The following is a 16,192-nucleotide window of genomic DNA, read 5'->3' on the forward strand; positions in this document are numbered from 1 at the left end:
ATACACGAAATCGAGTGGTCGAATTTAAAAAATCGGCCCCCTGTAGACCTTATGCCTTTTGTAATAATTTGCCACTTAAGTACCTAATTAAATATTTATTTATTTAATTTATAAATATAACATAATATTATTTTATTAGAATATCATAGTTCTTGCTTTATTTCCACTTAATCATGTTTAAATTTCATTGGTTTAACTGAGGATTGAGGATGGTGGGCAAGACGAGGTATTATTATATAACAATATTGATATATATTTTGGCAGTGAATTGATTAATATCTAGGAGACCGAGTTTTGGGCAGAAGACATATAAAAGCTCAAAAATGCGCGTTTTCCCAGAGATATAGCCTAGCTAGATATTATGTTGTTTATCACCCCTGAAAACCCCCATAAAGGCTTGGCCACACACAGAGCGCGACGCAGCGCCGCGTCCGCGCCGCGTGATGCCGACGCGAAGCCTGGTCAAACAGGGCGCGCGCCGATCGCGCCGGTCTCACGCTCTCAACACGCCCTCAAGGCGCGCGTGAACGCGGCGCGGCCGCGCGGGAACGCGGCGCACCGCTCGCTGCCTAACGTCCGATCCTACTGATGTGACCTTGCGCGACGCGGCGGGCCGCCGCGTTCGCTCGGCGCAGCGCTGCGCACGCGCCGCGCGGACGCAAGGGGCCGCGCGGCGCGGGGCGCGACAGAAGCGGGGCGTGATACCGGCGGGACGCAGTCTGTTTGACGTCGGTAACCTGTTAGCATGTGCCGCGGTCGCGCGGCGTGGACGCGGCGCGGACGCGGCGCTGCGTCGCGCTCTGTATGTGGCCAAGCCTTAATAGCAAATTTCATAGAAATCTTTAGAGCCATTTCCGACATCCCCGAAATATATAAATAAATAAATATATATTCAAGAATTACTTGTTTAAAGGTATTAGATGGGTTTGAAGTTGCATTTCATGAAAGATAAAATTTATGAACTAATTCAAATTATAATTTACTACAATTTCTATAAGACAAACTTTTTAAATATTAAATGTCATTAAGTACACAAAATCATTGCAGGGCAAATTATTTTAAAATTAACCAACGAGTATGAGAATGAGGATGAGTATGACTTTAATTTTAATGTTAATATTGCCTCCATAGCTCACTTTAAACCCGTAACAATGAAACCTCCGATGGCTAGTAATAATGTTTAATGCCTTTAGGCATTAAGTCCGCCATTTGTACATTTTTCCTGTGCTTGTGCATTAAAGTTTAAATAAATAATAAATAAATAAATGTTTGGGGCATTGATAAAGGTAGAATTTATTTACATAAACAGCGGGAGGTCCCGGGTTCGAATCCTGGTAAGGGCATTTATTTGTGTGTTCATCACAAATATTTGTTCCTGAGTTATGGATGTTTTCTATGTATATAAGTATTATATATTATGTGTATATTATTTATATCGTCATCTAGTACCCACAACACAAGCCTTATTGAGCTTACTGTGGGACTAGGTTGATCTGTGTAAAATTGTCCTATAATATTTATTTATTTATTTATAGTGGGGCCTGGCCATCACAAAAAGCCTTCCTTCGAGGGCTGGCCACAAGCACCACAATATGTATAATTAAATTAATTAACAACTACAATAATTTTCCTATGATGCTCACAAAACTTCAGTGAGACACAGATATTAAATATATTAAAATGAGTCACTCACATATTTTTGAGTCAAAGATGGACTCTAAAATATATACTTGTTCTAGTTTGATTATATATTTTTAAATATTTTACATTATTTATATGCTCATGATGACTCATATGACATTACCTCTCATCTAAAATAATTATGTTTTAAAATATTACCCTCCTTTCTTGCACAGTGCTTCTAAGTATGCAATTTAGGAATTTAGTACCTACCTAATAAAATAAGTACTTGTAAAATAAAATATCCCTTATCCCTTTTTCTGCAAATAAATATGCTTATTATTACGTTTTTATTGAGTAGACACCAAAGATCCCTTTAATTCAATAAAAGGCAATAAATTTACATGCACCTTGCGATCTTGACTCGCGCCTCGCGAAACGCAAGTACTTATCTACTATTATTTATTTTTATCGGTCACTCACTCTATAACTTTTGAACTGTCAAAGGTCCAAGGTGACCCAAAGCCGTGCCATCTACAAATAGAGGGCTGAACTTACCCGTTCCCGTTATGTTTTTCCTGATCCATCACTTTATTCTGCACTAAACACCCAGGAGTTTCCGACTTCTCAGCGACGTGGTGAGCCTCCACATCGTCCAGGATCGCCGCCCGATCTGCGTTCGACTCGTTCAACTTATCACTCGACAAACTCTTAGCTTTATACCGCCCGCTCAGAGGCGTCAGTCCTTTATCACTTAACGAAGCACTCAAACCGTTCAGTTTCGTATCTATCTGCAACTTTTCGCTAATTATATTAGATGACATTTCGCAGTTCACACCAAACAACGCGCTACGTCAGTTCTGTCAATCTCAGCTGGCGCGGGCGAACTGACGTGCGGTGTGTGAAACCAAACGTTTTGCTAGACGTCGCGCGGCAGAACAAAACAATAGCACGCGACCTAGTTCACGATGACATTGCCCTCCACTGCTACTTGTGGGGGCGGACGGACATTCGCATCTGGCAGTGTTAACGGCGCGTGACAACAATCGTTTGAAAAAGTTAGACAGTTTATTTCAATGTCAAAAACTAGGGTGAAGGCAAATCGCGGTCTATTGTGAATATACGACCCATCTTAGTTAAACAATAACTTCAGTGAGGAAGTGGCTTTTCCTCTATTAATTAAAAAATAGGAAGCGTATTTTTCGTTCACAAATGCCTTATAATGGAGTTGAGACAAAAACATTTCTGACAAGAAGCATTTCAGCATTTCCGTTTTAAGGTGAAACAAAACGCTTTTTAAAAACACTTGTGGCGCAAAATAGGCGCGAGACTTAAAATAGTTCCAAACAATTTTATTGTGTAGTTGTAAGTAAACTAGATTGCTGTTGATACACAGTCACAAATATCTCTATGTCACAGAAGTAGGTACCTACGTAGTATGAGTAGAGTAGGTAATAAAGTTGTTCAAGCAGATCTTTCCAGTAGAAAAAGTTGGCAAATTTGAAAAATGTAGGTGCGGAGGGATATCGTCTCATAGAAAATTTGAATTTCGCGTCTTTTTAGGGTTCCGTACCCAAAGGGTAAAACGGGACCCTATTACTAAGACTTCGCTGTCCGTCCGTCCGTCCGTCTGTCACCAGGCTGTATCTCACGAACCGTGATAGCTAGAGAGTTGAAATTTTCACAGATGATGTATTTCTGTTGCCGCTATAACAACAAATACTAAAAACAGAATAAAATAAAGATTTAAATGGGGCTCCCAATGCTCCCATACAACAAACGTGATTTTTGACCAAAGTTAAGCAACGTCGGGAGTGGTCAGTACTTGGATGGGTGACCGTTTTTTTTTTTTGCTTTTTGTTTGTTTTTTTTTGCATTATGGTACGGAACCCTTCGTGTGCGAGTCCGACTCGCACTTGCCCGGTTTTTTTTACTGACAAGATTTGCTTGACCATCTATACGTAGGTACTTAAATAGATACCTATATAATGCCTAGCCAGACTATATTTAGTTCAATTAGAAAACCACAATCAAATCGGTTCCTCGATTTGGGAGCTACAATGCCATAGACAGAGGGACATATCTTTTACTATCTTACAACACCCCTATTTTTGTTTCGGGTGAAAAATACGAGTAAGTACAGTCACCTGCAATAATATGTTACTCTTTGAAGGCCACAAAAATATGTGACACACTCTTATGGCTCTACAAATAAGATCATGTCAGATATTTTTGCGGCCTTCATTGTGTAACATATTATTGCAGGTGACTGTACAACAGGTTTTACTTATTTACCTATATACCTACTTGTTACTTACTTCCGATGGCGCTACAACATTGTGGATATTGGCCTCCTCCAGATGTCGCGATCCTTTCCAACCTTCCTCCAATTGGTCCACTTGATCATCCTTTTAAAATCTTCTAACAAGAGGTTTTACAGGGTCCGACAGGTACCAAAGCTAGAGTGATATTTAGTTACATGTACCTACTTATTTTCGGCACATCATATTAAGTTTATCACGCGGGAAGAACCGCAACATTATCGCTTCTAAGTGCCCCCAGGTTTTTGCTCCCCATGGCAAGGAACTGGCAAGTATTAACAAACTGCTTGAACGTTATCAGGACCCAGGGCCACTGGCGAGGACGCTTGACCTCGCTCCACGCGTGGTCCGATTACTAACCCACTTGCAAGTAGGGTTGCCATATGGAAGAATTAAATGTCCTGACAAAAATTCGGACATCACCCTAAAAATCCGGACATTTCTTGTAGCAGAGATTTGGCGTAGATTGAACGACGTCTCGGCGGAGCGCTGGTCTCTGCGGTATACTGTGTCGTGGATCTACTTTTCCCTTTCCCTTCGCCCGTTCCCGTAGCCCCCTCCCCGCGCGCGCATTTTATTTTTATAAGGTCATTCCTAAAAATCCGTACACTTGCCAAGTCCGGCCGCAATCCGGACAAAGGGTCAAAAATCCGGACATGTCCGGACAAATCCGAACGTATGGCAACCCTACTTGCAAGGGACACGGCGCGGACACAAGTAATATCTAATCATTATTCAGCTTATATTAACCTATAATGGACTTGGTAGTTAGTTGTTGACTACATTACTACAAAGCTAAAAAATATCTCTATAATTATTGACTAGTTGGCTTTTAAAATGCCATTGTAGGCCCACTTGCACCATTCCCTTAATACGGGGTTAATCGGTTAATCCTGGAATTGCCATCACTTGCATTGGTTAACGGTTTTAACCGCTTAACGCAGGGTTAGTGGGATGGTGCAAGTGGGCCTTAAAAATTATCTTAAAATTCAGTAGCAGGCCGGTTCTTTCAACGGTTTTGAAAGTAGGGCTATACCTAACCGCGAAAATCGAAATTCGTCAATTGCGGGCATTCTTACGTCTCTCTAATTACCTCTTAATGAGAGTAAAAGAGAAAGATCCCCGCAATTTGCGAATTAAGTTTTCACGGTAGGCCCTCATAGTCAGCAGAGCATATGAGATACTCTGCCAGGCGATGTAGACTAGAGAGGAGATGTAGTGACCGCTTCCTAACAGTTTAATTTTGAACCAAATAATTCATATTATAATTTGTACTTTAATATTTACAGCTAATAGAAACGGCCGATAAAAACATGGCTATTATATACTCGTAACGTCCATCTCATAAATATACGTATTGTTGTCAAGTCAATGAGTCTTTAAAAAATATCGGTCTTCTTAGGTATACTAAGACTTTAGGTTTGAGTTTGTTCAATAGGTTTATTTCTCAATAGATATCATTCTCTATTCAAACAATCAATCTTTAAATTTTAAGGACATAGAACAAGTAGATAACTTACCTATGTACCTATTTACCTATTATGTATTTTGCTATCTGGGTTTGTAGCTGACACCTTTCGTTATCGACCCTCCTAACCACACACATAGCCACAGGAGGCGTGGGAATGGCAAATATAGATAAAATATTTAAATACATATAGCTTTACCTACTAATATATTGTATACTTATATCGATATCTGTAGAATCATATACCTAAATCAGACGTATAATAATTATGGCAACAAGAGACCTAAATATCTTTTTTACTGCGGGACTTGCGGGCAAAGCAATTGGCCTCGACATGTTGCCCAAATTACTTACTTATCAGTCAATTTTTCCGGCGAGATGCTGCGTATGACATAGGTAATAGAAAGTAGGTAGTACGTTTTTATAGTACATGTAATTCAGAAACCTGAAGAATATTAATCTACCGTTTAATTGAAACCTAAGCAGGTTAACTAGGTATAGTAATGTAATCAATTATCATGCCAAATATTGGCGTCTTAGTTTTATCTCATGTATCATCATGTGTATAAAAAAAATCACTAAATTCCAGTTTGCACCTATCTCATTCATTCCCATAGATATCCATGGAAGTACCTATTTGCCACCATCAACATGTAAATATGGTAAAAAATATTCAATCAGGACACATATATGCCAGCAGCGTCGTAGCCTCGAGGGACATTTATGAGGTCATACCATACATTCAATTACATTCAATTAGTATAGGTCAATTGGCTGGGAACCTCCAGGTGAGGCTAACGCAGTATAAATGCAATTTCCCATTGAGTCATTTATATACCTAAAACTTTTTCCAGCAAAAACAAGGGACTGACAAAAAGAAATATCGACAAAACTATGTATTATCGATACGTAGGTATGTATCTCAAGTGGCTTTTAAGAGACTCTGCGAGGCCGACTACCCAGAGCATCCAAAGCGCTAGCAAGGCACGCTTTTTTGTGAGGCCGAAGACCCAGCTGCAAGAGAGCAGATCTTGGGCTCGAATCAATAGTCAAAGCGACCCGGGCCGCAGATCGGACTGAGAAATTAGTGTTTTTAAGCAGGCCGAACACCCAGCGAGGCCGAAGCCCAAACTACAGGAGAGTAGAGCTTGGACTCAAACCAATGGTCAAAACGAACCAGGACGCACTGGACGCAGACCCGACAGTGAACTTGGAGTCCAAGCGAAGGCCTCAAGTTACTCTTGTACTCATTCAAAACTCGGTCAAATCAATTGAAAGTGTGTGTTACATAACTATACGCAGTATCACAGATTAAATAATAATGAAGCCACTTATCAAAAATGTAAAGGGCTTTCACACGACACGACACGACCTCGCCACGGTACAACTTTAACTGCTGCAAATAATAATTTAATTATTGACGCTAACTTTCTTAAGGATGAAACATTTTTATTATGAGGTAAAATAGAAATACTAAATAAATATACCTACTTGGTGGGATACTTAAACTTGGCATCACTACAATACGCAAATTGCTAGTTACTGTACTGCTTCAAAATTACGAGTATATATTAATAACACTCACTATTTCGTGTCGTACGAAGGAAGTCATATTCTACTTATTATGCACAGCACAAAATCGCGTTCAAAATTAATACGCACTAAACTTGTTCGAAGTAAACTTAAATTCAACCTTATTATTAGTTACATTCAGTCTAAATTTACACGTGCCATACTTGTACTTATTACCATTTAATTTTAGACGAGCGGTGTCATTGCGGGGCGCGTACGCCGCTGAAATTCGTTCAGTCAGGAATGTTATTCCCATACTTACAGCGAGCAATCGCCTCTGATATGCCTATAACCAGTATATGTTGGATCCCTGATTATGCACAGTTGTTGTACACATACTAACCACCAATGCCGATTAAAAATCAACTGTATCGCGATAGCCCTAAGGTTCAAATACGAGCGCTGTGTATTCTCGCCTTCATTGGGGTGGTCGACCGTACTACATTACCAAAACATGTTTTCTCGAATGAGCTGTTACATTTGAACTACTCTCCATTACTTAGTAAATTTTAGTGGAAATTATTATCTGACTTTTTTATGGATTGACCACCTTGATTGAAACGACCTGGAGACATAGCCAAGATGTCAATCGTACGTCGACGAAATCCAAACGAAAAACAAATGTATCGGGGTGACAGATGCTACGAAAAGTCACGTGACAATTTTCATACATTATTTGTTTCCATTGGCGTTTTCTATCAACGATTGTCATCTTAGTTAGGCCCCCTGAATTAACCAATGCGTACCTACTTATATAAGGTCTGGTACAGGGGGGCAAATTTCGGCTGCGGGGTAATTACAATTACCTAATCGAAATATGTTTTACTTTATTAACTAGAGTCAAACACAACACACCTTTTTCGCTAGAGTCGGACCAAGAAAAGTCTGCAGCGGATTTGATAGCCCACGCAGTACAAGTGTCATTTATACGTCATAATTTCATAGAAGTTTGACGTTTAAAATAATACGTGCACTGCGTGGGCTATCAAATCCGCTGCAGACTTTTCATGGACTGACTCTATCTGGACATATATGGCATTCTAGTATTTCTAGTTAACAATGTAAATAATTTTTAAGAAAAAAAAACCGACTTCTATGGGGCCCGGTGAAAGATTATGGTAGATGGTGCACTATGTAGAAAAGGAGGTAAAACCAGTACCTACTTTCTAGTAGCATTTCGTTTCCGTAAGGGTCGTAGTTATCTAGCCTAACCTAACCCACTTCTCTGATAGCAGTTCGGTTCTGTGAGGATCGCAGTTCGAACCTAATCAAACCCACTTTTCTAGTAGCATTTCGTTTCTGTAAGACTCGCAGTTCTAACCAAACCTAACCCACTTTTGTTGAGTTCTGTGAGGATCGCAGTTCAAACCTAACCTAACCCACTTAACGGCGCATGCGGTGCGGTGTACGGGAGTTTGAGCGGGAGGGGTTTGGCAACATCATACCCACATTTTATGGTAGGTAATCATAGTGGTTTATTTAGTTTAGGTATCATAGTGGTTTTCCGGGTCAAGGTCCGGGTCTCTGAGTCAGAGTCCGGGTCCGAGTCCCGGTCCAAGTCCGGGTCCGGGTCCGAGTCCGGGTCCGAGTCCGGGTCCGAGTCCGGGTCCGAGTCCGAGTCCGAGTCCGGGTCCGAACCGGATCCGGGTATGAGTCCGGGTCCCAGTCCAAGTCAAAATCGAAATTCGAAATCACCAAACATGTACTATGCGTCGTTGAAGAGTTCTGTTCTGATCATCATCAGCAGTTCCACTTCATCAAATGCGACAGTTTTTAATGTAAATGCTTGATTTTATGATGAAAATACAAAAAATTATATACGTATGCCTTTAAGATTTGAGGAGTTCCCTCGATTCCTTATGGATCCCATCATCAGAACTCGAGCTTGACAGAAATGTGGCTTAAAAACTAAACTTGATTAACAAACATAACGAAGAGGACAAATCGCCAAACGTGAACTATGCGTCGTTGAAGAGTTCCGTTCTGATCATCATCAGCAGTTCCACTTCATCAAATGCGACAGTTTTTAATGAAAATGCTTGATTTTCTGATGAAAATACAAAAATCTATATACGCATGCCTTTAAAATTTGAGGAGTTCCCTTTATTTCTCATGGATCCCATCATCAGAACTCAAGCTTGATAAAATTGTGGCTTAAAAACTTAACTTGCTTAACAAACATAACGAAGAGGACAAATCGCCAAAGGTGAAATATGCGTCGTTGAAGAGTTCCGTTCTGATCATCATCAGCAGTTCCACTTCATCAAATGTCACGTTTTTGAATGTATATGCTTGATTTGTTGATAAAAACACAAAAATCACCATATGTATGCCTTTAAGATTTGAGGAGTTCCGTCGATTCCTCATGGATCCCATCATCAGAACTGGATTTTGACAAAAACGGGACCAATCTGTATGCATATACATACAATCAAAAAAATAATTTTCAAAATCGGTCCAGTAATGACGGAGATATGGAGTAACAAACATAAAAAAAAAATAAAAAAAAATAAAATAAAATAAAAACATACAACCGAATTGATAACCTCCTCCTTTGGGATTTGGAAGTCGGTTAAAAATGGAAGATATTTCGATTCGTTTTTAATATTTAAGTAAAAGCGTATTATGATTGTTTAAATTTTTGGATATTTTTAATTTGAATAAATTATATCTTAAGTATCTAGTCGAAATTATCCCGCAGTCGAAATGCCCCCCCTGTACCTTAGTTAGGTATTAAATAGCAGTTATAGCGTATGTCGCATTCATTTGCTGAAGCGAATGCACGCTAAGCGTAAGGAATGGCAACACCACTCATGACAGGAATTGCATACTATATTAAGCCCCCTCCACACTCGTGCGCGAATCGCGGCGCGAAGCCGCGAACGCAAGTGTGGCGTCGATGTTCGCAAACAGCGAAATCGACTCCACACTCGCGTTCGCGGCTTCGCCCGCGATTCACGCGCATAGTCTGGAGCGGGCTTTATATTGGCAAGTTCGCAACAAGTATTCATTGATTTGTTACATCAAATTTTGGTAAAGAATGACTATCGTGCGTAACATTCTTTTTTGTGAATGTCAAGCAACAATTAGCATCGGTTCTGAGACTTGAGAGTCATTATTCGGGGAATAGGTATTTCCAAAAAAACTGGATCGGTTTCGAATAATTAAGGTACCAAGGAAAGTACCAAAAATTACTGAAAATGTTACGTAAAAATACAAACACAGGAAGGACAAACAAGAAATATAGAATTATTAGGCCAGTGTTCAAAGTCCCTCGTTTCGATATTCCAATATTTTTCATTAGTTAGTAAGACACTTGATGTCAGTTAACTAAATTGCATCTCATTTTACCTAAAGTACCACAAGTAGGTAAGTAAAGTAAATATTTACGTCACTTACCAACCCGATGAAGCGTAAATATCTTCCTGTTCCGCGCAATTCAGAATCAGTTTTTGTCCACTTCCGTCTACAGCAAATTAGGTAAGTATTAAGGTAATTTTATAGTTGTCAACAAATGTAATTACTTAATTGCCAATAACTTGCAATAATTAGCAAATTAGAGACTGCTTGCGTTTAGCTTGCAAGCGTCCATCCGTAACACTAGTAACATCACCTTGCTGGGTTTGCTTCTTTGCTATCGTCGTCGACTATACAGAGTGGCTAAAAAATAACGGCATTTTTGCCAGGATGGTTTTGGGATTATACTGGGCAACATTTACTATAGGACCAACACCGAAAACGTGAAGAAAAATTGTCTGTTTCATACATTTTGGCTGGCCCATTTTCTATGGGAGGGTAAATACTTTTTCGCGATTTTGGGGTTGATCCCATAGTAAAAATACTAAACATTACTCAGTATAATCCCAAAACCTCCCTGAGGGCCGACCAGAGGGCGAACATCGATAACGTAATTTCGTTATCTGCCTTTTTAGATAATGAAATTTCTATTTTCGATGTCAACGAAAGGCCTTCTGATTACGTTGCCGAAATACTTCAGCCTACAATAATTGTACTCAAGAAGATGTTTCGTCTTGTTTTTTTAACCGGACTAATGAAGTGGAATTTGTATAGGTAAGCCAGCTTTTATTTCCTGAAAATTATGATCTAGACACGTTACAATACATTACATAATCCCTACTAATATTATAAAGACGAAAATAACTCTGTCTGCTACCCCTCCATGCTTAAACCGCTGAACTTATTTAAATGAAGGTTGGCATGGAGATGTTTTGTGGCCTGAGAAAGAACATAGGATAACTTTCATTGATCATTATCATCATACTACGCAAACATAGTTGCGGGCAGAAGATAGTAATCTTTTAAACCTTATCAAAATCAAATCAAAAGCATTTATTGCAAACGTATTACATAATATTAGGTAGGTAGGTACCTCATCATCATCATCATACTTTAAAAGCATGGCTCTTGTCGGTGGAGTATGCGCCAGTTTTCGCGGTCCTCGGCCAGGTTCTTTAGGTCCCTGTAAGACACGACATTTGTTTTTGCTTTTAGTTGTTGTGTATTGTATAGCTTGCTCGTGGTTTTCCTCTTCCTCTCCTAGCTTCGATTTTGCCTTCTAATATAGTTTTAAAGAAAGTGTCGTGTCTTATCAAGTGGCCTATCATTTTGCCTCGTCTATAAGTATTCTATGGTACAAAGTAGGTTTCTCTTCTCTCCAACGATTTGCAGCATTTCCTTGTTCGTAATATGGTACCTATACATAATATGGACCCTGCAAGGGCGCAGCAATCTTATAAATAAATAACAAACTAAGTACTACAATAGGACTTAATCGCGTAAGTAGGTACCTACACTTAATTTTATTATTGGGCCTGACGTTTCGAACGTGACATTACGTCCGCGGTCACAGGTAGACTGGCACCTACTGGCACTACCTATTCCTCATCAGTCAGAACTATCTGATTAATGATTCTATTAAAATATGGTTCGGAACTTTCGGAGGTGCCTTTATAACGACTGCGCCTAATAAAAGTAACACAGCAATCATTTCATCTAATGAGTTGCCTTCCACACAAATTCAGACTTAACAAGCACTTTTATTTCACGATAAATTAAACCCTGATTTAACCATTGCAGTTACCGTTAATTACACAAGTTAACCTAGCGATACACACCATGACACGTGGTAACAATCATACATTTGCCAAAACAATAATCTTTTTCAACTGTTTCTCTAAAACTGAATTAGTTTGATTGATGCAAAAACGAGCTAGGTACAGTCGCCATCAGATAAATCAGAGTGGCCGAGGTGGGTAGTGACACTGCCTATGAAGCCGATGGTTCCGGGTTCGAATCCTGGTAAGGGCATTTATTTGTATGATGATACAGATATTTGTTTCTGAGTCATGGTTGTTTTCAATGTATTTAAATATTTATATATATTACATATATCGTTGTCTGAGTACCCACAACACAAGCTTTCTTGAGCTTACCGTGGGGCTTAGTAAATTTGTGTAAAAAATGTCCTATAATATTTATTTCTTTTATTTATATAGACGTGATTTGTGAGCAGCTTGGCCGCTCCGATATATCTGATGGTGACTTTACCTGTTATAGTTTAGATTTGTCTTTATGGTAGCAGAGTAAAAGGCAAAAATCATTACAATCATATTAAGTACCACGACGATATTATTATACTTAGACTCTTAAATTTAAAAATAAACTTGGCGTCATTCTAAATAGTCATCCTCTTTTCGACATTAGCATTATATTTTGAAGGTTTCAAAGCCTAACCTCAACTGGCGACTGGCGTGAACTAGGCAGCCACCACTCCAGTTACCTACTTGCGCGGAGATGACACAGTTCACATAGTGACCGCGGCCTCGCCGTGACATTGACCGGCCGCGTTGGGCCTACATTCGACTGTGTGCATACGCTTTGCATGCTGCTGAGGTGGAGGTCACGGCACGCGGTCAATGTGGAGTTGTATCGAACTTGTCGAATTTCATTGTTGTCGTGTGAAGATCTACTTCAGATAACATTATTATTTAGGCTTATCGTCTGGACAAGAAGATGGTCTATTTATTAGCAGTTTTTTTATTAAGTTCGGCACTCAACTTTGAGTTTTTTAAGCTGTCCTAAAATTACGAGTTTTCTTATTTTGCGTAACTTTAGAACTGTACCATACTATACCTACTAAGTGCATAGTATTAACCGTTGGATTGAATAATCAATGGTGATTCACAATGATAATATATGTACCTAAGCAACTAACAAATCAAATTACTTTACAGTAGATAAATGAATTTAATAACAAAATCCTAGTACCTCAATAGGTACCAATACCAAAGTAATACGTTCTAGGTACTAGAACGTAGGTAGTTCTAGAAAGAATAAAACAAAACTGAAAGATAATATCTTACTCTTTAATGAAAAAATTTCTAAAAATCTAAAGAAAAATAACAAAACAAATAAAAACAACAACATCACATGACAAAAAGCACGGACTAATTTATCAATACGAGTATTTCACTCGAACAAACGCAAAGGTCTTCGGGACACGTTTCTTATTTCTGCGTATAAGTTCGTATTAGTTTAATGCCTATGATCAGTGCTGTGGTACATGCGACAATCTTTATCGTATTCATATAGTTGAATTGCGGGATCGAGCGGGTAAGAGGTCCTTCATCAAGGATCGTTGGTGAGCTGGTCAGTTCAAAGTCTTCAAATGTCGTCGCTTGGGGTCGCAAGCACCTCAAGAGATGCAAGTAGGCTTTATGCCCTGCTTCTAAAGCGGCTGCCACGTCGCCCTCCCCAAACACGTCCAGGGCCCCCCACTCCACTACGCTGTTAGGTTTTATAGAAGACGTCAGGTTGCGTAGAGCCACGTAGTCCCCGCAGCGCGGTACGAAAATATCAGAAATGTTTTTCTCTTTGTAAAAAAGGGGCTTTGCGGCTTCTTCGCCAAATAAATTCGTAAGCTGTTCCAATACAGCATCCTTGGTATTGCTGAAACCGTCTTTAACTATCAGAACCCCAACTAAGCTTGAGTTGGTTCCCGTACCCGTGGTTGTCAAGAGTGGACGCTCCATAGCCCAAACGATGGGACCCCGCATACTAAGTATATCGCCGCTGTATCCCTGACTCTGCCAGAAGTTCCTTTCATACTGAATTCTGAATTTGATTACTCTTCCAGGTAGCATCGCACCAACAACTGCAGCTTCTCTGTTTGACATAAACTGCTCCTCAACCGCTATCTTCAGCAATTCATCAGGCCTCACAGCCATTGCTAATAAATTGCAAATGTAGTTGGTTTCTCCCTTAATGGTTTCCAAAATAACCTGTTCATTGGAATAAGATCGAATTTTCTGAATGGGTTTCGCCACCAACGTAATGTCTGCTACGCTTTTTTGCAATTTATGGGAGAAATGTCTCGTGCAGTATCCGAATAGCTTTTCGCGAAACCTCGTGTTGGCTCCGTCTAAATGGTTCCTCATGCTTGAAGTCCTGTAGCACTGATGTAAGTAAAAAAGGACAGACACGGAGTACGAGGAGGTCCCACAGACTAGTTGAACCATCATCCTCATCACTTGTCTCGAATTCGAAAACAACAGAGCACCGCAGAGATGACTTTCCATCGTAGTTTTATCGAAGTACAATAGATTTCTTCGCTCCGTCTCCGTGTTGACTCGTTTTGGTTGAAACAAATCTCTCGCATTCTGATCGAGTAGGTCCTGATATTGATTCAACTCAAACCTCTCTACCACATTCAGGTAATCAAAGTTATGGTAGTCAGTAGTGCACTGAACGGTGCTTCCGTCAAGATATTGAAAGAGTTTGTTTAACGGTGATCTCACTAATTTAGGATTAGCTATAGCATCGGGTAGGGGTAAACCGAATTCTTTGGAAAAACTGAGCAGATAGTCTCTTCCAATGTTGTCTACAAATTTAACCGATTCGGGTTCTTCAGTGTCATCATCATCTTCCGATTCGTAATCATCAACCTGAAAGGCTACGTTACCTTTCGAAATATCCTTGCGAACTGTCGACATATCTAAGACTACGATATCCATCGACTTTCCAAATGTCTTCTTCAGCTTATGAGCGGCAACTATGCCAGGAAGACTACATCCTAGTATGATCACGTCCGCCCTAATATTAGAATGAACTACCATAAGTAACGTTAAAAATGTATAATTTACAACACTAAAATCCAACCATGACGCTTGATGTTTTTAAACAATGTGTCAACAACGTGTCAATTTTCATCAATAGACATTTGGTTATTATTTTTAGGCACATTACCTGTAAATAGGTCTGTCTTTTTAGGTCGCGGTTATTGGTAAAATCGTTGAAATCCTTAGATAATTTAATAACTGGAATACTGGAGTGGCTATTAAGAGCTTACCCCTCTGCCGAAAAACTTGCACAAATGTGCAAAGTTTTGTATGGATGGACTGACACATGGCTATTTGTACGTTACGTACAAATCATGAATAGCAATCAGAGAAATAGAATTGACGTCCCCTCCCTCGCAAAAATCGGCAGACTGTTTTCGTAAAAAAAAATACAGCGATGACATCTCCAGTTACTAAATGCTCTAAGGTTAAAATCTTACACTGTATACGAATTACACAGTATAACTGGCCCTGATTATAATAGAAGCGGTTTTCCCACACATCTACAATGTAAGCGTAAGCGTCAATGTAGATGATGTTATCTGTGGGTCTCCCCAAACAATATCGACAGCACGGCGTCGGCGCGGAGCTTAGTGGCACTGGCCAGTACCGTCTTTACCATAAGGACACACGGGGCCCGTGCCCAGGGCCCCCATCCTCATGGGGCCCCGAAGGACAGACTATATTTGATTACCCATGCTAAATAGAAGATCATAGTAGAAATATGTTAGTTGAATTAAGGCCAGCGCAAACCAGCGGAGCGTAGCGCAGATCACCGACGAGCATTTACGCCGCGCAGCGCACACCGGCGAAGTAAAATCTTCCGACATACCGCGAGCGCCCGCACAGTCCGGCGCTCGCGGTCGGCGCACCACGGAGCACTTCGGCGCAGGCCGGGGGATGCCGCGGCATGCCGCCGCGTGTACTGTATCACAAGGGATTAGTGAATTTAGTGACTAGTATGCACTGGTTCTCCCCCGTCGTCCCGGCGCTACTCCGGCTCACTCGGGCGGCCTCGGCGCATGCCGCGGGATGCCGCGGCATACCGCCGCCTACCGCCGCGATATCCTCTG

The 16,192-nt window shown here is 40.3% G+C and overlaps 3 protein-coding genes across 3 annotated transcripts in view; 1 reads left to right on the forward strand and 2 right to left on the reverse strand.

The window, feature by feature from the left end:
- The window catches only part of LOC134680280 (proton-coupled zinc antiporter SLC30A2), a 42,028-nt gene extending 39,501 nt beyond the window's left edge, over positions 1-2,527 (reverse strand). The window contains exon 1 of the mRNA XM_063539380.1: positions 2,179-2,527. Within this exon, the coding sequence (XP_063395450.1) occupies positions 2,179-2,444 (266 nt within the window). The 5' untranslated portion in view covers positions 2,445-2,527. The remainder of the gene's footprint in view (positions 1-2,178) is intronic.
- LOC134680285 (bifunctional arginine demethylase and lysyl-hydroxylase PSR) overlaps positions 1-16,192 on the forward strand; it is a 359,994-nt gene that overhangs the window by 162,863 nt on the left and 180,939 nt on the right. The gene's annotated exons all lie outside the window — the stretch shown is intronic.
- Positions 13,358-15,171, reverse strand: LOC134680266 (probable flavin-containing monoamine oxidase B). The gene has a single exon (XM_063539361.1). It carries the CDS (start codon positions 15,114-15,116, stop codon positions 13,509-13,511), a length of 1,608 nt encoding a protein of 535 aa, XP_063395431.1. The 5' UTR covers positions 15,117-15,171; the 3' UTR covers positions 13,358-13,508.

Source organism: Cydia fagiglandana, chromosome 3 (assembly GCF_963556715.1).
Source record: "Cydia fagiglandana chromosome 3, ilCydFagi1.1, whole genome shotgun sequence".
Lineage (NCBI taxonomy): Eukaryota > Metazoa > Arthropoda > Insecta > Lepidoptera > Tortricidae > Cydia > Cydia fagiglandana.